Source organism: Parasteatoda tepidariorum, chromosome 8 (genome assembly GCF_982258835.1).
Source record: "Parasteatoda tepidariorum strain Cologne lab strain chromosome 8, Ptep-v5.0, whole genome shotgun sequence".
Lineage (NCBI taxonomy): Eukaryota > Metazoa > Arthropoda > Arachnida > Araneae > Theridiidae > Parasteatoda > Parasteatoda tepidariorum.
In genome coordinates, this window is record NC_141762.1 from 41,469,071 (window position 1) to 41,493,958 (window position 24,888).

The 24,888-nt window shown below is 25.2% G+C and overlaps 1 protein-coding gene across 31 annotated transcripts in view; it reads left to right on the top strand.

The window, feature by feature from the left end:
* The window catches only part of LOC107457063 (myosin heavy chain, muscle), a 58,460-nt gene that overhangs the window by 25,188 nt on the left and 8,384 nt on the right, over positions 1-24,888 (top strand). For 13 of the 31 annotated variants that reach the window (XM_087150180.1, XM_087150158.1, XM_087150179.1 and 10 more), the window contains exons 12-35: positions 313-462; positions 1,605-1,775; positions 3,840-4,019; positions 5,346-5,493; positions 5,576-5,628; positions 7,216-7,303; positions 9,056-9,173; positions 10,419-10,539; positions 14,252-14,388; positions 15,381-15,462; positions 15,567-15,821; positions 17,069-17,197; positions 17,310-17,432; positions 17,518-17,604; positions 18,204-18,349; positions 18,446-18,536; positions 19,407-19,463; positions 20,150-20,236; positions 20,321-20,487; positions 20,956-21,034; positions 22,412-22,657; positions 23,623-23,819; positions 23,904-24,036; positions 24,128-24,344. In XM_087150180.1, the coding sequence (XP_087006306.1) occupies positions 313-462; positions 1,605-1,775; positions 3,840-4,019; positions 5,346-5,493; positions 5,576-5,628; positions 7,216-7,303; positions 9,056-9,173; positions 10,419-10,539; positions 14,252-14,388; positions 15,381-15,462; positions 15,567-15,821; positions 17,069-17,197; positions 17,310-17,432; positions 17,518-17,604; positions 18,204-18,349; positions 18,446-18,536; positions 19,407-19,463; positions 20,150-20,236; positions 20,321-20,487; positions 20,956-21,034; positions 22,412-22,657; positions 23,623-23,819; positions 23,904-24,036; positions 24,128-24,344 (3,262 nt within the window). Of the gene's footprint in view, positions 1-312; positions 463-1,604; positions 1,776-2,099; positions 2,271-3,839; positions 4,020-5,345; positions 5,494-5,575; positions 5,629-7,215; positions 7,304-9,055; positions 9,174-10,418; positions 10,540-12,781; positions 12,903-14,251; positions 14,389-15,380; positions 15,463-15,566; positions 15,822-17,068; positions 17,198-17,309; positions 17,433-17,517; positions 17,605-18,203; positions 18,350-18,445; positions 18,537-19,406; positions 19,464-20,149; positions 20,237-20,320; positions 20,488-20,955; positions 21,035-22,411; positions 22,658-23,622; positions 23,820-23,903; positions 24,037-24,127; positions 24,345-24,888 lie in introns of all 31 variants that reach the window. The other 18 variants (XM_087150177.1, XM_087150154.1, XM_087150178.1 and 15 more) reach the window with 3 other exon arrangements.

Here is a 24,888-nt window from a genome sequence, read left to right on the forward strand (position 1 = left end):
TTTATTTATTTTTGTAGAATGTTAATTTACGATTTTAAAACTATTTATGATTTTAAAACTAACTTAAAGTAAAATAATCAATTGTTACAAGTTTAAATGAGTATGTATATAAAATTTAATCTAGAAGTATTTTAAATCTAATAATCTTTAGCTTACATTTATCTATTATAAAAATGCTCTTTAGTTGTTTGTTGTTTTATTTATAACTTTAATAACTTATCTTAAAATAATTACTAATAAAACTGAAGTCATGAAAGCGTATATAATGTTTTAACAAATTAGTAACATATTTTCACTTATATTACATAACAGGTTGTTTATTCAGTGGGTGCTTTATCTAAGGCCATGTATGATAGGCTATTCAAATGGCTAGTAAAACGAGTAAATGAAACATTAGATACCAAGCAAAAGAGACAATATTTTATTGGTGTATTGGATATTGCTGGTTTTGAAATCTTTGATGTGAGTATCCATTTTTTAAAAAAAATTCAAACTAATAAGCTTGTATTTTTTTCTTTATGTTTTAATTTGCAGTTAATGTATTTCAAATTGCAAAAATGCATTAAAAAATAAAAGAAAAATGATATTTTCGAAACAAAATCCTTTTTACTGAAAATTATTCACTGAGAATAGTTGAATCAACTTTCTATAAATTATAAAGAAGAAAAAAAATTTTGAACCTCAAAATTTTCATTAATTTTTTTTGTTGAAATTAGGTAACAATATCAACATAACATATTTCATACATTTGAAAATAATATTGTAATAATTACATAATACAAGTTCACAAGATTATTAATTTTTCTTTTTTAAAATAGTGTATTCCTGGTAAATATAGAATTTTTTCCCTTAAGTTAAATTTGCTAATGTAAAGAAAGAAATTTTTGAATAATTTGGTCCTTTTGAATTTATCTACTTGAAAAGAACAGGTTTGTTTCTGTTATCAACTTAAATAATAATTCAAAAAATAGATCCTTTAAACTATATTATAAGTACTAGTTCATGAGGCAGAGTTTTATTCTGAATATGATCTCATTAAAATGATAATTAAGGCTGCTAATAGTACCATTTTTAAAAGTTATACCTTTAAGGTTTGCTATAAACTTTAATTTAAATGCTATATTTAATTTGCTTTTATATTTTACTTTTTCTGAATTATTTGAAATAAAAAAAATTGAAGAAAATTACTGTTTTTCTTATTTTTCAGTAACTTCTAAAAAAATGACAATGTAAATTTTGAAATAAAAATCATCACATCAAAATCATCAGTAAAAATTATCACATTTTTATTGAATTTCTAACATAGTTTAAATGTTTTTCTTTTTAAATTGAACTTTGCATAACGTAGCTCCTGCATTCAAACATCTTAAATATATTTTGATTAAGAAGCATATTAAATTTTGAATAATTTATGTTGAAAATAAATATAATCTATAAATCATTAAATATTATCGTTAAGTAATGTCTTTTGACATTAAATATATTTTATTTTATTAAGCTGAAGTTTTATTATATGATAAAATTTACACAATTATATAATGAATCCATTTGGACCGGATCTGAAATAATTTTTATGATATTTTAATCATTTTATGTTTACTTAGTTCAATAGCTTTGAGCAATTGTGCATCAACTTTACAAATGAAAAGTTGCAACAATTTTTCAATCATCACATGTTTGTTTTGGAACAAGAAGAATATAAGCGTGAAGGCATTGAATGGACTTTTATAGATTTTGGCTTGGATCTACAAGCTTGTATTGATCTAATTGAAAAGGTAGGGATTGTGTAAAAGAGCCTCAAGTGAATATTGACTTCGTTATGCTGATGCCTATTCACGTTAACAGTATTTTAATACTAATTATTTACGCTTTATCTATAGGAAAAGCATCCTTGTTGCTGCACTTAATTATGAAATTTTAAAGAGACAATTTTTTATAACGCTGCTGTCAATGTTTTGTGTTTTTTTAAAGCCAGTCATTTTTTGGGGTCATTTATGTGGCCAGCAACAAAATTATTTTGTATTTTAAGGTACATTTTTTTAATTACTGCTTTTTGCTTTTGTTATTATTTTCTTGCTTAATGCAGTATACACTTGCAGTTTAACAGTTTTGAGCAGCTTTGTATCAACTTTACAAATGAAAAATTGCAACAGTTCTTCAATCATCATATGTTTGTGTTAGAGCAAGAAGAATACAAGAAAGAAGGCATTGAATGGACTTTTATTGACTTTGGTCTTGATTTGCAAGCTTGTATTGAGCTCATAGAGAAGGTAATGAGCATGCTGCTTGCTTTGCTTTTAATTACCCCTTTCTCTGAAAAATCACAACCTTGCTTATGAAATCTGCATGTAATATATCTTTCTTTTTTTAATAATTAGTTAAACAAACTATGAGATTTGGTGATACTTTGTGTGAAAAATCTTTTGAAATGTCTATTTTAACTCTATCATTTTTCTGTCTCTAGTTACTTCTGTTGTCAAGCCTTAAATAATACCCTGTCCTCTGTGACATTTATTTTCTTATTAACCAAAATATGAAACATATAAGTTTCTTTACAGCTATTCTAGAATAGCATGTTTCTCCTTAGTATCAGTTTAATAAATTGCCACTCGGAATTAATGTAAGAAGCCACCAGGGTCTGACTATGATTAAATTAGAGACATTAATACCATATCAGGGGTCTGTCCAGACATTTTGTGAAAGGTCCTGTTTTATGTAGAATTGTGAAAAAATTACTCATAATTTGTGAATATAAAATAAACGTTAAATCACAGTCTTTCGACCAGGGTCCTACTTTTGTGAATTTCTGCAAATATGGCCCTGTTATTCCAAAAAGCTTTTTCAAGGAGTTTTTAAATTGTAAATAGATACAAGATTATGGTCAACACTGTAAAATTATAATTAAAAAAATCAAATGTTTGAAAATAAACAGCAATTGCTGTTACTAAATTAGAGATGCAACATACAAATGTTTGGTATTTAGCCTATACTGCTGAACGCAGAATATTCATTTCGGACGAATAAAGGAAGAAGCGTCTGCCGAAGACAACTTAGTTCGTTTACATCTGTCTTTCTCCCCCCCCCCCCGGGAAGTGTTTATTTGATTAACAAAACAATAATGAAGATAAACAAATTTGTGAAGGGTCTGGTTAAAAGATAAATTATTTTGTGAAGGATCCGTTTTTAAGTTAAAATATTTTGTGAAGGGTCCCTTTTTATGAAAAGATATTTTGTGAAGGATCCGTTAACGGACCCCAATTTCTTCTAAACCTTTTAAAAATTATTATTGGCATATTGTGCCTCAGCTGATAATCAGACCCTGAAGGCTTTGTATTTGTAAAAGTTCATTTTAAAAAATTATTTTGATTTTTTGTAAATACTTTTTTAGGAATTTTTACAAATTAATATGAATTTCCATAAGTATATAAATATGAATTTTTATTAATACTTATTTTGAAAGATGCTTAAATTACAAATATATTATCTTTTTAAAATGTATTGAAAATTAAAATTAAGGAGTATGGCTAGGATATAGTCGTTATCTTTAATCTACTTCTAAATCTGGAAATGAAGCAATTTATAATTTTAAACTTATCAGTAATTTTTTGATAACATGTTTTAGAAAACAATTACTAACTAAAATAAATTTATATTTTGCCATTATATATCTGAATATTTGATTTATTTTTAAATGTTTTTACTTCTTTTGAAATTTTGCAGGATCCTTAAAATAATTTTTAGGACTACCTGGTAAAATGTAAATAAATATTCATATGCAAAATTTTTAGGAGATATTCCAACTACATTACATTTAACACAAATCTCTATATTATTTATAGCCTATGGGTGTTCTATCAATCTTAGAGGAAGAATCCATGTTTCCTAAGGCAAGTGACAAGACTTTTGAAGAGAAACTGAAAACTAATCATCTTGGTAAATCTCCAAATTTTGTTAAACCGAAACCTCCTAAGCCTGGACAACAAGAAGCTCACTTTGCTATTGTTCACTATGCTGGAACAGTATGTTTTTGTGATTTTATTTATTTTCATGCTAAATTCTTTTGTATTTTTTTTTTTAGAAATGTAATTTTAAATTAATTCTATTTAGTATACTACTCATTTATATACAAATTTTAAATAATTTACATTTAAAATTACATTTAAAAGACTTTGTAATGCATTTTAACTCAGTATTTAGGCTCCAATAATTCGTAGTAAAATTTTTTTAAATTTTTGTTAAGTTGTTATGGTAACTTCTATTTCATTTAAGTTGGTTTTAATAAAATTTAAAAAAGTTATAGAATATTACTATTTTATAACTTTACAAAATAGTATAAATGGAATAATATCATTCTAATAATTTTTCTTCAACTTTGTAGAATAAATATATAATAATATTATGATTAATAATATTTAATTTTATTGTTCAAATTTATTTTTATAAAATTTATTTGGATGATTTACTTAATCACATTGTTAATATATTTCTTGCGAGTTACAGAGAGAGAGAGAGAGTTATGCTTTATAAAAGTAACTTGATATTGTATTTTATTTAATTTCTTATTTAGAAATGTTGTATTGTTGCAAGTAGTGTTGTCGATTCTTTTTAATTTTAACTTAAAAGAATCTATAATAGTATTCGATTCAAAATTCAAATAAATAAGAATGTTATTCTTCTAAGATAAGTTCATATAAAGATACACAATATCCTCTGTACTTTCTAATATTATGTTTTGTTATTTTCGAAGTGCAGATTTTAGAATTTATCTTGTGCTTACTGAATTTGTTATTGTTTAGTGTGCAAATTCCTAAAGGAAAAAGTGTAAATAAAAAAGAATATTCGCAATCTTTGTATGAGTATAAAAATAAGAAGCAGCCTTTTCCTGGTCATTAAGGTAGGAGAAAATATACATCTTATTTGAAACTGTTTTTAAATGCTTCACTAAAGAGGTATCATCAATGCATAAAGATAAGAATTTCAAATCTGTGGAAAATAAACTTTCTATAGCTTAATACCTTTACCAACATTAGTCTTTTTTAACAACTTTACTGATTACAATTTTTTTTATGGACTTAATTTTTTAAAAAAAAATTGCTTTGAGATTCCTACATTTTAGGAGGTTTCAGTTCAAAAATAGATACTTACTGTATTTCTGCACCAAAAATTAAGAAAAAATTCAAACTAATTATGAAATGTGATTAATGAAAAACTCTGTTTGATGTTAGCTTCAACTTATCTAACATTTATAATTATCTATGTTCAAATTAAATAGATTCCAGTGTAATATTACTTTGTGTTAATGATTCTAATACCATAAAAGTAAACACAAAACATTGATTTTAAAGGTACCATACAATCTTTGTGGATGGTTGGAGAAGAATAAGGATCCTCTTAATGATACCGTAGTTGAGCAATTTAAACATGCATCTAACAAATTGCTCAATGATATTTTTGAAGATCACTCTGGCTTGGGAGCTGATGATCCTAAAAAAGGTTCAGTCAATCAAATCAAATGTTCTGTTCACTTTTCATTGCTTTGTACAGTTTAAACTTACCTTTAAATTTTATCATTTAGGTGGTGGTCGTAAGAAGGGCTCCGGTTTCCAGACTGTGTCCAATTTGTACAAAGTAAGATATTTAGATTTTGGCTTCTGGGCATGAAGTATGCATATTTGGTTTAAAATATTTTACAGTAATTTTAAATCAGAATCTGTTTTTGTTTATAATTTTTTTAAAGGGTTTCAAATTGCTTAAAATTTTTAAAATACATAAAATAGCTTAATAAAATCATTACTTTAATGTTTTGAACTAATGAATTTACTGTATTTAATGTTGTTAGTGTTAAGTCTGTTGTCTGTCTAATGTTGTTAGTGTCTTAAATTAGTGTTGCTATTAGTCCGAGCAGCAGATTTTTTTAAATAAAAATACTGGTATTTTAAATATTATTCAATAAAAAAAAGAAGCGTGTAGCAGGGGAATTTCAGAACAATTTTGCCCAGGAGTTCCAACACTTGGAGTGATGCAGAATAAAAATAATTATGGAAATATTTACGATATTCTCTTATAATTTTGATTTCACCTTTAGTAGTTATGAATATAAACCACATTTTAATTAGAACTAAAACTGGTAAATAAATTCACTTTTGTGTCCAAAATAAGTGACATAAAATTTTTAAAAGCATGTTGTAAAATATTAATGTTTAGATCGAAATTTTTTTTGGTTGAAATATATTTCTTTCAAAAAATATACATTGTTTTTCCATTTCTATTATAAAAAATTTTTTTTCAATTTTATTTAAAACAGAATTTTGAAAACTTTTTTTTTAGTTTTGAAAATTTTGTAGAAGTTAACAACTTATATTTTATTATAACAATAGTACAGTTGTTGTGTTCTTTTTTATTGTTTGATCTGATATTTCTAAAGTATTTATTTCATTAATTTTCATTGTGTAAAATTTTAATTAAAGTTTTAATATTTGTAAAAAAATTTTACTCTAAGAGAGAAAAAACAGATAGCTTTTTTCCTCTTGTGCTTTTAAGCAATCACACAATGTTTTTTTCCCCTTTGGTTTTGCTTGTGTCATATTAATTGCACAAAAAAGTTTTTTTACAAAATTTTTGTCTTAGAAAAACTTTTACTCAGCGAAAAAAGCTAAATTTACATGAAATAAATGCAAATAAAGTCACAAATAAATGGATATGTTTGACTCTGATGAAGGTACTTCATTATAGTACCAGAGCGATCACATATGTGACATAATTTGTGTTTCCTTCACCTTGTTTTAGCTTTATTCATATGCAGCATAAAATTAACCCTTTCTATGTTTGTATTGTAGTCCTCTGTTTTTATTTGGAAAGTTTTTGTGTTCTCGTATAAATTGTTTAGTGACAACTAAAAACTAGAAACTTTATTTTGAAATCTGAATGCTAATAAGGAAAAAAGAGATAATATTTTTCGATAATTTTATTTCTAGTTTTGTTTGGTTCGTTGTCTTGTTAGTATCTCTTTGCAAAAATTCACTTTTTAGGGAAAAAAAATTTTTTAAAAAAAGAAAAAACCTGGTGTGTTTTAGTTTTAGAAGACTCTGTACATTGTCTTGTCTTTAGATTCCTTGTTATAAATTTTCTAGCCTTTATAAATAGTATTATGTTTACTTAAAAATTAGTGCATGTTGTGTTGTAGATGTCATATATTGTGATATATTTTATTCATAGGAACAATTGAACAAATTGATGGCCACATTAAGATCTACTCAACCTCATTTCGTCCGTTGTATCATTCCTAATGAAACAAAATCTCCAGGTAGTTAAATATTTCTGTAAAGTTTTCTTTTTTTTTCTATTTAAACAAATAGGGTGATATTTCCAGTTTATACAAAAAAAAAATTTGGCGCTAATTTGATGACTATTCTTAAGTTGAACTTGCAATTGTAATTTTGAAACATACTTTAATCCATGAAAAATCTTATTTACAATCAAAGAACTATACTAAACTAGTTATTAATTATTAACTTAACTATTTGATTTTGTTTGAAATTACTTATTTTTATTTTCATACCTATATTAGGTTTAATTCCTATATTAAAAATTTCCCTAGTTACCCTTAGGGCAAATAATGCTTCCAACATTTTTTAAATTTAATTAGTACTATGTAAACATGTCACTATCCCAAACGCCTTTAGTCAATTCTTGAATGGTAAGTCACAGTAGAGAAAATGATTATGTGTTGTTCAATTCTTCAAACTAACACATTACTTGTCCTTTAAATATTTTTGTTAATTGTGCTTGCAAGTGCGTGCCTATGTATTTAGGTTTCAAAACTAGCTTATAGCATGTTTAAATGAATGAAGAAATCTTGCATGTTATTTTAACTTTACCAGTTGTTTTTTTCTTTTCTTTTCTTGTATTGCAGCTGTAACATTTTTTTATTTTGTGTTCAGAAATTTTGATGTGATTATATTTCTTTTCTTTTTATTTTGTGTGCTTTATGTTCTGTTTTTTTTTTAAATTTATGATTAAATAATTAATAATTAATAACTTTTGCTTTTTTCTGGAATTATTATTTCCTTTAAATGCTAATTTATTTTAAAACTTTTTATTATTAAACATATTATTGCTATGCATTTTAAAATAATTGCTCTAAATGAACTGCATTGGTTGTTAAATACTGTCTTAACTTGTGCTGTGCTATGCTTTTACTTAATTAATAGGAACAGTTGAACAAGTTGATGACAACATTACATAGTACTGCCCCACATTTTGTTCGATGTATTATTCCCAATGAAAACAAAGCCCCAGGTAAGAGTTAAATTCTGAGGTATTAAAATTTTAAAATTAACACCATCCCAATCTTTACTCAAACATAATTTCAGACCTTTGATAGAACAAATGATATTTCATTATTATATGTACAGAATATTTATTTTACATTTGTGTAATAATTATGGAATTAGTTTATATAATATTTAGCATGAAAATGTCTTATGATCTGAGTTTCAGTTCTAGAATATATTCTTTACTCCATGTTCATTTGGAATATTTATCTCATATATGTGTTATAACTATTAAAACAATTTATGTTATATTTGATTTAAACAAAATTACTCTTTGCTTAGATTTCATTCTAAATTTTTATCCTTCATTCTATTTTAAAACGATCTATTTCTTAGTTTTTAAATAAGATTTTTTATCAAACTTTTTTCTTAGTAAGTTTGATTGAATTTAGCATTTCAGATCTCAGATTGATAATAACAAAAAGAAGAGTTTCTCTGAAGTATAATTATTCATATTATAGGGTAAGAAGGTTGGCAGATATCTTACAAGTGGCTTTCTTTTAATTTTCTTTTTTCAGTAACTACAAAATTAATAACAAGTAATCTTTTCTTTTATAAGAATTATTTTTCAGTTCCATTTTTAGAAGAATTAAATTTTTACAGTTATAGGCAGATTTAGATTTTATGTCTAACTAAATTTACATACAAAATGAATATTTTTTTTTTTATTTGCGGCCAATTTGTTTTTTATAGAATGGTAATAATTGTCAATATTTTTGCAGGTGTTATCGATTCACATTTAGTAATGCATCAATTGACTTGCAATGGTGTATTAGAAGGTATTCGTATTTGCCGTAAAGGATTTCCAAACAGAATGGTTTATCCAGACTTCAAGCACAGGTATTAAAGGTTTTCTTTATGTTCTTTTTTTTGTATAGTTTGTCAGTCAATTTTACAAAAGAAGCAAAAATTAATTATGAGTAATAATTTTCGTTGTATGATTAAAAACCTAATATTACTATTAACATGATATTCACTCATTTTTTATCTGAATAAAAATCATTTATTTATATATATATGTGTGTGTATTTAATCAAACTCAATTTTTATTGAACTGTCATAAAAGTGTCTAATTTATGTATCACCCTCTATTTTTTTTTATTAAAAAAATTATTTTAAAGTGGAGTTTAACAAATTAAATATGGGTTAATTGCTATGCATTAACCATGTTTTGAAATGTACTGTTTATTTGAAATGCTTCAAAACAATAATGTGAATGCAGGTATTTTGATTATTTAAGTAATCATTGAATAAGTAATAATTTCAAATCACATTAATTTTAATTTTTTAAACAAAACTAGTTGTTTCAATTAAATAAATTTTGGTTAAGAATATTCAGTTTTCAATGTTTATAATCTTTTATCACATCTGTTTTTTCATGTTATTCAAATTAAAAAAAAAAAAATTAAATTTCCAAGAATTGAATATGCAGATTATTTTTATATGTATGCAAATTTATTTATAAATTTTTATTTGGTGCACCATTAATACAATTATACTGAAACAATTTTTGTCAATTAGTTTTTTTTGCCCATAACTTACTTTTGAAGTTTTGTTTTCATTAAATACACTTCATATTTTGAGTTTTTGAATGATCTTCTCAAATTGTTTTGAAACTTTTCACCTTAAGTGGATCTGTTTTTTAAATATAAATATAGATATATCAATACTTCAAAGAATAATAATTGTAACAAAATATTTTGCTTTGAGATTAGGATGCGTTTATTTTAATTAATAACATTTTTGACATTAAATTACTGAACAAATAAATTTTTTTTGCATATATGCTCTTTAAGAGTTGTTAAAAGATTCATTCCTGCTGGGATCAAATGATAAAAATTTATTTTTAATTATTTGAGATGCATATATTAATTATTGTTGCCAAATTAAAAATATAAATATTTTTTGAAGTATTTGAAGTACTTTGAAAATTTTCTAAGAAAGAGAGAAAGATTTTCATTTATGAATATTATGAATTATATTTTTAATTCAACTTTTTTTCATTATAATAATTTTTTTTATTTAACAAAGATTTTGTTAGGTTACTTTTCTGATAAATTTTGATTTTCTTTCAAACATCTACAGATATACTATATTGGCTCCAAATTCATTCCCACAAGGTTTTGTTGATGCTAAAAAAGTCACAGAATGCATTCTTACAGCTATTCAACTAGAAGCAAATGACTATAGATTGGGGCATACCAAGGCACGTATAGGAATCTGCAATGAGGACATTGGCAACTAAGCAGATTCTGCAATTAATGCTTTCTATTTTTATACTTATTAACCTGTTTTATTTTACATATTTTCTGATTAATTTCGAATAAGTTATCTTTCTAACTTAAACTATTTTTATGCTAAATATTATAAAAACATATTTTTTTTTACTTATTTTAATTAGTTGTTAATTTAAAATCAAGCTGTGTTAATCATTAACATAAAATAATGAAATTAAACAAATACTTATAAACATTTAATGCTTTCTGATAAAAAAATTGTGTTAATTATTTTGTAGTTTAATTAAATTATTTGGAATACATAATTAAAAAACATATTTATTTGCTAATAAAATATTATGCCTTATTACAATTTGCATGATCTAAAGTATTTTTAAATTGCATTTAGCTTTATAATTGCTCATATGTGTAACCTTTACCTAACATGTCCTCAATATAACTTTACCCTGTGCCTGTCCCTGTGAGTCCTCTTTCCTTCAGTATCACCAATGTGTCACCAACCCTATTCCCATCTTTTACATTTTCTATTTTCTTTTCCTGCAATTTTCCTTAAAAATATTTCCTTATTTTTTATTCTTCCTCTTATGCCCTTTTTGATACTCTTTAAAGTCTATTAAAATTTTAATTTACAGTTTTGTGCAAATATCTGCTCACCACCCTGAAAATGAACTTATTATCTTTTTATCTGTTATTAATATTCAAATTAAAATGTAGCTATTTGCGTGTTTAAAGCATAAACAATGATTTTTTAATACTTCAGCTGTGTAGAATTATGAAAAATATTTAATAAAAGTGAAGTGATGATATTTAAGCCTCACAGTTTTGTAACTAAATTTAGTATTTCTTGCTTGTTAAAATAATAATCGTAATTTTAATTTTGCAGTTTTAAGTACTTATATTTAACTGAAAAAGTTATAAGGATAACTGCAATAGTTTATAAATACAATAATTTATAAAAACTTTCTTACTTTTACTGTGAGAGTCATTTTATTTTGTCTTATCGACAAGTAATCAATATAAAGTTAATTTGGTATAGATTATTCAAAAAAATTAAAAGACATTATCTAAACATAAATTGCCTTTAATTATTTTTTTCTCGGATTATTGTGTCTTATACCTTTCTTCTAATTAATTTGTTTTATCTGAAACTTTGTAACTTGTTGTTGACATTAAATTTCATTTGACTCCTGTTACTAGCATTATAAAAAAGACAAAAAAAAAAAAATCTTTCCCAAGAAATAAATTATTTAAAAAAAAATTTTTTCTTTGAATTTCCTCTTTAACTTTTCTGCTTTTCTCTTCCTTATTAATTTGGTTATTCTATTTTTCTTCTCTATTTCTCTGCATGTCACCATCCCATCCCTAGATATGCTATTCTTTGTCCCAATGACATTCCCAAAGACTCAACAGGTTTTGTGGATGCTAAGAAAGCTACTGAAACGATTTTAGATTTCGTTGTTCTGGATACTATTGAATATAGATATGGTCATACAAAGGCATGTATGTTTAGCCTATCATGTAGTTTGTAGTGTATTTTATCATGAAGTGTACTTAAGACGGCACAATCTTACTTTATGATAATTACTAATTTAAGCTCATGGTCAATTAATTACAAAATTAACTTTTTGGGAATTTTAAAAGCAATTTTTAACTATCTTAAAAAGTTTTTGTAGAAGAAGCTTAAAAATTATTCAATGAATTTATATTTATTTCCATTATTGTAAGAAATATAAGTATTTCGGAAAAATAAAGGAAAACTTAAGGAATTTTTAAAAATTTTGATTAAAGTTAAATTTTATAACATTACACTTCGCCATGCATTAATTTTCTGTGCACAATATTTGCGCATATTTGTGGGTGCTAAATCTTCATAAATTATATAATTGAAATAATACATTCACAAGAGAAGAAAAAAACCTGGTATGCAGCGTTTTACCTCGATGTTTTTTAAATAAACATTTATTTGTATTAAAATGAAATTCATCAGTAAATTTTAAACATATTTTCATTAACCAATTAAATTTAATTTAGCCAACATTTTTTCCCCAATAGTTTACTCATCACCTTAAATTATATAGCTTTGTTTAAGAAGAATGTTTATTTTGTAAGTATTTAGTTCTGATTGGACATTAAATATTCTCCCTGGAATATCTGCAGTGTAATATCTGCTTAAAGTAGGCAATTCTTCTATTTATCGTAAAATATCTTTAGATACACCATTTTGGCCCCGAATTCCTTACCTAAAGGTTTTATTGATGCCAAGGCTGCAACGGAAAAACTTTGTGAAGCAATAAAATTGGATTCGACTGAGTATCGTTTTGGACTGACTAAGGTATGTGTATTTACACAGATAATGATCAGCTTTGGCTCATAACCTATTCCTCCAACTTGGTATTACTTTACTTTCTTTCTTAAATTCTTTATTTACATAAAAATTTACCTTTATAGCTTTAAACAGCACTGTAACTGCAATGAATTATTTATCTTTTAAAAAATTAAATGATTTGTACATTTTTATCACAGATAAGATACAAATGTTTGCATGGCATGATTTCTGAAAACCAGACGAACAGCTTAGTTTTTTATAAAAATTAAATTGCAAGTATGGCTTTAAGTATATTTATTTCTTAATGATGGGTTGTTTTCGATGTACAATTCAACCATAGTCTGTCCACTTTGCAATTGAACACAGCACATCATTAATCACAGTTGCAATTGCTACTTAAAATTTCATAGCTTTCTTTTTGTTTAAAATAATATGGCATAATATTATTAGTAAGTTATGTGGCTTACTTGTGTATAAGTAAATAATAAAATTTTCTTCATTGTTAAATATTAAAAAAAGAAGAAACGAAAGAAAACATTTTATTGAAATATTAACGGTATTCAAACTAACCATAGCTTTGTAATCACTACAAATCACTCTAATTGATATTTAAATTAAGTATTTCCTCTAATAATTTAATACTGTTTTCAAAGTTTAAACAATTATTTGTTTTAAGCTAAATTATTCTTTTAAAAAAAATTTGTTTTTTTTTTCATTTTCCAGAAATTGCTTTTGTTCAGTTGAATCAACTTACGTTTAATATTTAATGAGAAACCACCTATGATTCATTAATTCTGAATTTGTGATTTATTTATTAAGTAGTCTTGTGATTTAAATATCTCTAAAATCCACATTTTATGATTATATATATATATATATATATATATATATATATATATATATATATATATATATATATATATGAATTTATTTCTAATAGTTTATTTGAATATATTATTTAAATTAAAATTTACTAAGTAGTTTATTTCAATTGGTAGATTTATTTAAGTAAATCTATAAAGTTATCTAATTTATTTAAATATTTATTTAACATTTTGAATTTTTAAAAAATATTCTGTTTAACATAGCATAATTTTATAAAAATTAGTTTTACAAAGAAATATTTATGTATATTCATAAAGTTTCATGATTTATTTAATTGTTGAATTCAGTTGCTTTGATATTTGTTAAGATCAGAATTTTTTAATTATAATGCATATTTAAGATTAGAGCATTTCTATTGTGCTCACTATTTCTACTGTGGTTACATTTCTAACAAAAAATTTAATGACACCATATGAAATCAGCTTTTATTTGTTTTTATTCTGAAATAAACTCATTTCCACAAAATCTAGGTATTCTTTAGAGCCGGTGTCTTAGGTAGACTTGAAGAAATGAGAGATGAACGACTAGGGAAAATCATTACATGGCTACAGGCTTGGATTAGATGGTATGAATGCAAGAAAGAGTTTAAAAAGCTTCAAGAACAAAGGTAATTTTTATTGTAAACGCTTATTTGCAGATTAAGTTGTCTTTATTTTTTTGGCTTTATCCTCAGAAGATGTATAGATTATTAATATACCTGTAAAAAAAGTTTTAGACTCAGTAGTATTTAATGGGTAAAATTTATGAACTAAAGTGTCTTAAATATGATTGTTTGGGTCAAAAATAGTAATGCAAAGTTTATAGTATCTCACTACTTAGTATATATTACTTGATATCCCTAAAGGGATTGACATTCAGAAAACCAATTAAAAAGAAAGGAAGAATATGGAAATGTACCCAATTGCTGTATTCTGTCTAGTGAACTTTGCAATTTATTCTCATAAAGTTTCAAAATTAGTTACACATTTTACCAATAGGTATAATGGTAACTAAAAAAAAGAAGAAAAAAAACTATAAAACAATGTTTTCAAAATAACCACAATAGTTGGAGGACAAATAACAAATATTTCCGTGAAAGTATCTCAGTAAGGATGGCTTGAAATGAAGCAGAAAACATTGTTTAATCGTTTTTACTGTTATCTCTGCAATGCTATTTGTTGTTAAATTTTGTCTCTAATTTTGGAAATTAATCGAATTCAAAATATATTTAAATTCTTAAAATAGAATGCTGGAAACAATACATTTCTGTCTCATTACACTTTTCTTTTATTGGTTTTTAAAATAATTTTAAGTTCCACCGATAGACGAATTATTATTTTAATATAAATTTTAGTCAATACACTTGGATGAAATGTTTTGTACATGGGATTAAAATTATAAATTTTTAATGTTTTTTTTCCCCAAAATAAATAAAGTATTGTTTATATAATTTAGTATTAAGTGAAATTATTTTTTTCCCTACATAATTATGAAGTTTTTATCTTTAAACTTTCTATTATTTAGCAATTTTACTAATTTGTAAAACTTTTTAATTATTTAATTTTTTTTTGCCAATGAACATCTCCTTTCCAATATATAACAATATTATATTTATTTCAGGATTGCTCTTCTTGTTATTCAACGAAACTTACGAAAATTCTTGCAGCTTAGAAATTGGTTGTGGTGGAAACTATACTCCAAAGTAGGTTTTCTAATAGCTTTAAATAATAGCACTGAAAATATTACATTGATTTTTCATATTTTATTTATACGCGGTTATTCATCAATTCTGTTTTTCCTTTGTAGGTTAAGCCTCTTCTTAGCATTGCTAGAGTGGAAGATGAGTTGAGAGCACTTGAAGAGAAATTAAAATCAGAGCATGATGCTTTAGTTAAAGAAGAAAAGGTTCGTAAAGAGCTGGAGACAAACAATGTAAAATTATTGCAGGAGAAAAATGACTTGTTCCTCCAATTGGAAGCTGAAAGATCTAGCGCAGGTGATTTAGAGGAAAGACTCAACAGAGCTTTGGCCCAAAAAGCAGACTTGGCTTGTCAGCTGACGGTAGGGATTATTTCACTTTATGCCTATTTAATCAGCAAAATATTAAATTTTTGCATTCTATGGAATATCTAGGTGTTTTATAAAATGTCAAAAACTTACAATGAAAGCTAAAGACACTTATATTAAAGATGATGAAATTTTTTACCACATTCACATATTGCCAGGCATAGAATGCCAAATGACATGAATACCCAGGTATTATATATGTTACTGGCAAAGTTTGAAATCCGGCATTCTATAGAGTGCCTAGGCATTGTATATAATGCCTAAAACTAGCCGGCAATGTATGAATTGATTGATATTTCGCACATTTCCTAAGCATTCTGTAGAATGCCAAATGAGAAACAGGCAAAGTATAAAATCTTCCGTGGCCATGCTAGTAAAGGTGTTGAAATGGATATTTTGTGCAATATTTGTTTCTAAACTGAACATAATTGTGATTTAAATGTGAATTTTTTAACGAATTTTTCCCCCCTTAATAAAAAAGGCATAAATTATGTTTTGTACAACTTAAATTTTTCTTTCCACATTTTGAATAAATTTTTCTAAATTTCACTCTCATTATTTTTTCAGAATGACATTTTTATTTTTGAGAAATGCGCATCATTTACATAATAACCTCATCAGGACGTTTTTTTCATACTTTGCCTACGAAAAGTTATGTAATTTTTTTTTACAATTCATACTAGACTAAAAATGATATTCCATAGAATGCAACATATTCTTTAGAATGCTAGCTAAAGTACATTAATTAGAGTACATTAGAATGCTACTACAAGTAACAGATGGTAACTATAATTATGTGTAAAATTTCTAAATCAATCCATTTTAATCCTAAGATTTTCCTACCAAAACTTTTTATTCAGGAATATATATTATTTACAAAAGGTCATTGCTTTGATCAAAAGTAATAATCATGGTGTCTTGTTTTCTTACTATTATTTAACCAGGAATATTTGTAATGAATAAAACAAATTATTCATTTATTTTTAAGTTCATTAACGCATAGATTATTGTCACGATCAATACCAATAATCATTTCAATTTTGGTTACATTTGGAATTCATATTTTTTCTTCAAAACATGTATAACCTCTAATACTAAATCTTAATGATAATAAAAGTAATAAGCTAGCTATTTATAATAATAAAAGTTATTTTTTTGATCTTCCTGTATATCAAGAACTGACAGTGAATTTGTGTTTCCATTTTCTTAAAAATAATAAAATTGTTGTTTCTGTACTTAAGGATGTACAAGAACGGTTAACTCACGAAGAAGATGCTCATGTGCAGATGGCTCAAATAAAGAAAAAACTTGAAACAGATCTCCAGACGTTTAAAAAGGAAGTTGAAGACTTAGAACTAGCTATGCAAAAGGTATTATTATTTTTACATTTTTGTTCAGCTATGAATGAATATTTATGTTTCTATTATGGTTCTCTTGCTCTTTATTTTAACAGTTTCTAACTGATCAATTTTTCTCATTAAGGCTGAACAAGACAAATCTTCTCGCGATCACCAAATTAGAAATTTGAATGAAGAAATCAGTCACCAAGATGATTTAATCAACAAATTAACCAAGGAAAAGAAACACTTACAAGAAGTTAATCAGGTATATTTAGATAAAATCTTTTTAAATGTATATTTTTTGTAACATTCCTTATAATGGATTTAATTTATATCTTATTAATTGTTAGAAAACATCTGAGGATTTGCAGTGTACAGAAGATAAAGTCAATCATCTGAATAAAGTCAAGATTAAGCTGGAACAAACTTTAGATGAGGTAAAATGATTACTAATTAATGGTATTTTGTTAATTTGTAAGTTACACCTTTAAGGTTTTGTACAAATGCATTTGTTATTCATTGCATACCTATATAAATAGTTTTTAAAAATAACGCAAACTCTCAAACATAATCCTTAACCCTTTCCTCTTTTATTACTATCTTTATAGAGGAAATTAAAAAAACAAACAATAAATCTGTAATTTTTTCCATTCGCTATTTTATAAATGAACGATTATTTATCCTTTATCTAGTTCAATTTAATAATTATCAATTTAGTAATTAGTCAAGTAGATTTAGTGATTAGCAAATACAGCTTTAAATGCTCATTTCAGCTTTTACATTTCTTTAATGAAAAAGCAGATTTATATCTTATAGAATTATATTAAATTATCATGCTACACAGTAACTACTATCTCAAATTTTCTCTCTATTTACATCAATAAATAAATATTTAGAGATAATTTGATATGATATACATATTACAAAAAAATATATGTATTTAAGCCAATTTTGCATATTTTTCTTTCAAATTAAATATTTAAAATAAGTTATGTTTTTGACATATTTTTAATCAGTTTACATGTTTATCTATTAGCTTGAAGATAGCCTTGAACGAGAAAAGAAGAGCCGTGGTGAAATGGAAAAAATGAAACGAAAGACAGAAGGCGACTTAAAGTTGACTCAAGAGGCTCTTATTGATCTTGAAAAGGCTAAGAAGGAGGTTGAACAATCCAGTCAAAGGTTTTTATTTAAATATTATTAAAAAATTTTGGATCCTGTTGTATGTCATGTTAATATTTATCAATGGCTTAAATGTAAAAAAAAAACTATTTTCAGGAAAGAAAAAGAAATGGCTAGTTTAGCTGCTAAACTTGAAGATGAACAGAGCTTAGTCGCCAAATTACAGAAACAAATTAAAGAACTTCAGGTGATATATACATTTGTTTTTAACAAATATATATATATCTATGTATGGATTTGTGGGGCAAATGCAGTAAAAAGACAATAACTAATTATTTAATAACTAACAATTTAGTAAAAAAAGTATAACAGTTAATGTAAGCGACATCAATTGCTGGGAGCTGCCTACATGCACTATTGCAGGACAAAAAATGAATGTAGATAGTTTTTAAGTAATAAAACGTAAATGAAAAATATAAGCCGGGAATTTTCCTTTCATGACTCTCAGGCGCTATTGAATAAGGAAGTTGATGGTTTCTTCAAGCATAATGGTCAATTACCATTCCTCTCTCTATATATACATAACTTTTCTACATTTAAATGGCAGAAAATAAAAGTATTTTGCATATTACTCGAAATTATTGTAATAATTCTATATCTTTCTTTTTTAAAGTATCTCAGTAATCTATTTTTCTTTTCCCCCCCTTATTTTTACTTATTGACAACGCTATTTGATCAATTAACTAAGAGTATGTAATGTTATTTACTATTTGCACATTTTATCCAAGTTTTGCTTTGGCATTATATTTTTATCAATTTTCCTTTGTAAATTTGTATGGCTTAAAATTAAATTTCTTTATATTATGCATATTGAATCATTGAATCTTCATAATAAGTTTATCAATTTTCTTTTGTAAATTTGTGTATGGTTTAAAATTAATTTTCTTTATTATATAAATGATATACTGATATTTTTCTATTAAGTTTTATATTAATCTCAATTAAATTGAGATAAATTTAAACATTTTAAATTTACCCATTTTAAGTTTAAAAGAATTCTGTTGCCTACTTTTTTGAATAAAAACATTAATATAATGTGCAATTATTTTATACATAGGCCAGAATAGAAGAATTAGAAGAAGAACTTGAGGCAGAAAGGCAAGCTAGAGCTAAAGTAAGTAATAATTAGATTATTTATTGTTATAATCAATTGTCATGTAAAATTTATATTTGAAGGAATTTTGGAATAAGTTTGTAAGATTACCTTCAATATTTCTTTAATAATTTTACTGCTTTATAAATGAGTTAAGAAAAAATTTCACCACAAAACTTGCAAATCTAATTTTTTTAAAATAAAATTATGAAGATAAAGAAAAATATAATTAATAAACAAACGCATAAAATAAACTTGTTTTTTGAAGATTACCACTTTTAAAAGCATTTTAATTTCTTTTAATAAATTTAAATAAATTATACACTGAATTTTTTTAAAGTTAAAAAACAGTAGAATATGTTAACACCCCTAGTAAATATAGGATGTAATTAAAGCTAAAATTAAAGTTATTTAAAATAATATATAGTTATTAGATATTTTATATGAAAGACCTCATGAATTACAAGTGTTTTCGAACTGTGATGATAGTTAATTTTAAAAGTTAGGTCTAAAATTTTAAACTATTAAAAACTAAGAAGTGTTTATATTTAATTTTCCCTAAGTGATTGTTAATGTAAATTAAGAAACATGAATTAGTTTTAAGATGCATATAATGCAATAATTGTTTTGCAACATTTAGAGATGACCAATCGAAAATATTGAATTTTTTATTTATTTAATACGGTATATGTTTTTTTAATTTAAAGGCTGAAAAACAAAGAGCTGATCTTGCCAGAGAAATTGAAGAACTCGGTGAGAGACTAGAAGAAGCTGGTGGTGCAACTTCTGCCCAGGTAACAAGACAGTCATTGATTTAAAAAATCTTATTTACTTTCATAAGTTCGTGAGCTCAATTGTATTATATCTCTATTTTCAAGGTGGAATTAAACAAACGACGAGAGGCAGAAATGACAAAACTAAGACGAGATCTGGAGGAATCAAACCTGCAACACGAACAAGTTCTTTCCAATTTACGTAAAAAGCACAATGATGTTATTGCTGAAATCAGTGAACAACTAGATCAAACTAATAAACACAAAGCAAGGTAACTAGTTTCATAGTTTTTATTTTTAAATAATAAATCTATTTTTTGATAAAGATTCTAATATAATGTTTTTAGGAATTGTAAAAGATGATATTTAAAACTTTTTTATGCTAAAATAATGAACTTTACACAAAATTATTATTTTTTTTAAATGTATTTTATGTTCTTTATGTATCGCTTTTTGCTCTAAAAACGAATAATAATAACATTTTTAAATTTGGGAAAACATTTTATTACTGTATGCGGCAAAATCAAACAACTATTCATATAAAATATATAGTCAATTAACAGATTGTTTTTTTTTTTAAATATTAATTTGCATTATTAAATTGATTCAAAATGTGTCTAAGCATTAATTTTTTGTCCTAAATTTAATTGCTATGAAAAAAGTTTTTTTCTCTGTATTGTAATACTTTCTTTTATGTTTTGGTTTTAATATTCTTCTCATTTTATGTTATTTTCTAACAGATTAGAAAAAGAAAAGTCACAAATGAAAGGTGAATTAGATGACTTACGATCAAGTGTTGATCACGTGAATAAAGAAAAGGTATTTTGCATTTCCAAATTTTTTTTCTCCTAAGTTTTGAATTATCAAGCGTGTATCAGAAATAGGCTCTATTGTGCTAAATTGAATGAATGTATAAATGCCTGAATAGATTCATTCTTAATGCATTAAAGCGTCAATACTCTGCATGATTTTCTAAAATACTTCTTCAAAGTTGCTAATGAATGGAATCATTAACACTTAAGAATAAACTACAGGTATCAATATGAAAGCATAATATCAGTAAAACTTATTAAATAACACATACACAACTACTTCTGAAATCATATTAAATAAAAAAAGAAATATACCATGAAATAGTTCAAAACTATAGTTTAACATCGCTATGAGTATATTCACTGATAAAGGGTTCTCAATTGCACTTCTAGTTCAACATTATGCAATTAAAATACAGTACAGAACCCGTTATCCGGAAAACCAAAAAACCGGAACGAAATTCGATAAATTTTCCCGCCATTTAAAAAAAAAATTTTTTTTTTCCTCATAAGTTTTTAGGATTTTTCTTTTTTTTTTTTGAAAGATGTTTACCTTTCCATCATTTTGGAAATAATCATTAGTGTATTACTCCATCGTTTTTTCTTCTTTTTAAGATTATTTCCAAAAAAAATTATTTTTTTAGTTGGGTTTAACTATAAAAAAAAAACGGCTTTTTGTAGCAATTCAGAAAACCGGAAAAATCAGTTATCCGGAATAGTGATGGTCCCGATCGTTCCGGATAATCGGTTCCCTACTGTACTAAAAATTAGGCTTAATTATGACAGTAAAATTAATTAGAATATCTAAATAAAAAAGGAGATTGAAATCACAAAGTTTGCAGTGAATGTTTAAGTAAAAAAAACTTTTCATTCATTAGCTTAAAATGAAACTGATGTTAAAGCAATGCAAATGAGTTAAAATATTTTAAAAGTAAAAGCTGACCTGAAAAATGAAAAAGGGAAGAAAAATTATCATTTGGTCTGTTCTTTTTATGAATATGTATAAAATCTTCATTTTATTTTTGTCAAGAAATACCAATTTTTCAACAAGCGTAAGACTGCTTCAGATAACGATGTGCTATCTAATTAGTAAACCACAATGTTACATAATCATCAAAGAAAAAACAACAGAGTTTTGAAAAATTTAGAGCATACGACTGTAATATATAACATACCTGAGCATATAGTTTATCAATCAAAATTCGCTTAATAATGAAATACAATATATATATATATATATATATATGTGTGTGTGTGTGTGTGTATGTATATTAATAATTCATTATTCCTAAGAAGCTTAAATTTTGAACTTCTTTTTATTTCTATATGATTCTAGGTTAAGTGCAAACTCCTTTTAGTTTAAAAAACTATTTTGCATTTACAGGCAAACGCTGAGAAAAATTCTAAACAAATGGAAATGCAACTCATGGATTTGCAAGGGAAATTAGATGAAGTCAATCGTTCTCTTGCTGACTTTGATGCAACAAAAAAGAAACTTTCTGTTGAAAATGGAGATCTTTTAAGGCAGCTAGAAGAGGCAGAGAATCAAGTCTCCCAGCTAACAAAATTAAAGAATTCTCTCGCTACTCAGTTAGATGAAGCTAAACGCACAGCAGATGAAGAGAGTCGAGTAAGTTTTATTTATTTATTTACTTTTTAAAATAAGTTTTTAAAATTGAAATATCATGAAATAATGAATTTAGTAAAAGAAATTTATTATAGATCAGTGGTTACCAACTGGCGGCCCGCGGGCCACATCCGGCCCGCTAAGCTTTTTTTTGTGGCCCGCGAACTAAAATATATTAGTTGTCATTTTTTTGCGGACAATTTTCGTAAAAAATCTGTATGGATTTAAAATACTTTTTTTTTCAATAAAAAACCTAATTTCTTTGTTTCTCTAAAAATTAACATACCAACGGTGCAAAAGAATTCATTTCTTAGGTTTTGCATCCAAGAAAATATTTATTATTATTTGTAATTTAATACTTTTGTTTTGTACAACTTGTTAAAAATCTGACCGTAATATTTAATGTTTTTTCAAACATTAAAGAGTTCTATATAAAATTTTGATAAAGTTGTGGCCCGCCATTTGACTGGTGTTTTTAATTGCAGCCCTCGACCTCATGTAAGTTAGAAACCCCTGTTATAGATGATAGTTTTATGATAGTGAATAGATGTTTAAGTAATATTTGAGCCTAGTAAATGTTTTTCTGAAGTTTTAATTGTAATAACTAATTAGTAAAGAGTCAAATATTTAAATTTAAAACATTGGCAAATTTTTATAAAATAACAATCTAATTAATGAAATGTTTGCATTAAAGTGCAAAAAAAAAAAAATCATAGTTATAGATTTTAAAATTTTTTAAAAAAAAATAAGTTTTTATAAATTTTATTGTTTTAAACATAAAAAAGGATTACTATTTATTAGTTTAAGTTACAATATGTAATGAAGATCACAAATGATTACTCTTAAGAATGCAAACCTTCCTTTTTTTTGCAATAATATTTAGAGTTTAAACTTCTAGTAATATTATATATAATAATAATATAAACATATAATGCAAATTGAATTAATTTTCAATTAACAATTTTTAGGAGAGAGCAGCTATTATGAGCAGATTCCGCAATTTAGAACATGATATGGACACTATTCGGGAACAATTAGAAGAAGAACAAGAAGCTAAGGCTGACCTCCAACGACAATTGAGCAAAGTCAATGCCGAAGTACAATTGTGGAGAACTAAATATGAAAGTGAAGGATTAGCCCGATTAGAAGAACTGGAAGATGCAAAGTGAGAAATCAAATTTCGTTACTATAACTATTTTTTATTTTTGTAGTCTTTTTCCTGATAAATAATTAATAATTTCTTCTGTAGACGAAAACTTCAAGCTAAACTTCAAGAAGCAGATGAATCTATTGAACAACTAAATGCCAAATGTAGCAGCTTAGAAAAGACCAAAACAAGACTTCAAGGCGAACTTGAAGACATGTCTATTGAAGTCGAGAAGGTAAAACTAAATCAGTTTCCAATTATAATGGTATTGCTTTAAAGAACTTAAGTCATTTTATTTTGATGTAACAACTATATTTGATTTTTAGGCCAATTCCCTCGCCAATGCATTAGAGAAGAAACAAAAATCATTTGATAAAGTGGTGGCTGAATGGAAGCAGAGAGTTGATGATTTGGCAGCAGAGTTAGATGCCTCACAAAGAGAATGTAGAAACTATTCCACTGAAGTATTTAAACTGCGAACTCAGTATGAAGAAAGTCAAGAGCAATATGAATCTGTAAGGAGAGAAAATAAGAACTTACAAGGTAATAAATCTTTCTATTTAGTTTCATAACTACTTTTTACTTATATTTTTATTATGTTGAAAATAAAAATAAGATACTTAGTAATTATTTCATTGTTAAATAAGTTTACATGAAGAAAAATGTAGATAATTGTTTTCTGTTAAATTAATTTGTACATTTATTTTTTTAAAAATATTTATCTATATAGTAAAAATATTTATCTGTTTTAGATAGAAAATATTTCTCTATGTGGGGAAGTTAAAATTAAATACCTAGTAATTATTTCATTTTAAAATAAGTTTTCAAGTAAGTTTAAAAATCGATGATAATTGATTTCTGTTAAATTAAATTGTACATTACTTTATTATTTTTAAAAAAAATCAAAATTGTCAGTTATTTTTTCACTCCAGCTGTTAAAGTTTTTCTTATATTACTGCCCTGTTTAAAGAAAGGAATATATTTTATAAAATGTTATTATTCATTTATGCATATTTAAATTAAAAGATGAAAATCTTTTTGTTAATTTAAGTTGTACATTAATTTACTATTTCTTTTTTTAAAAAAT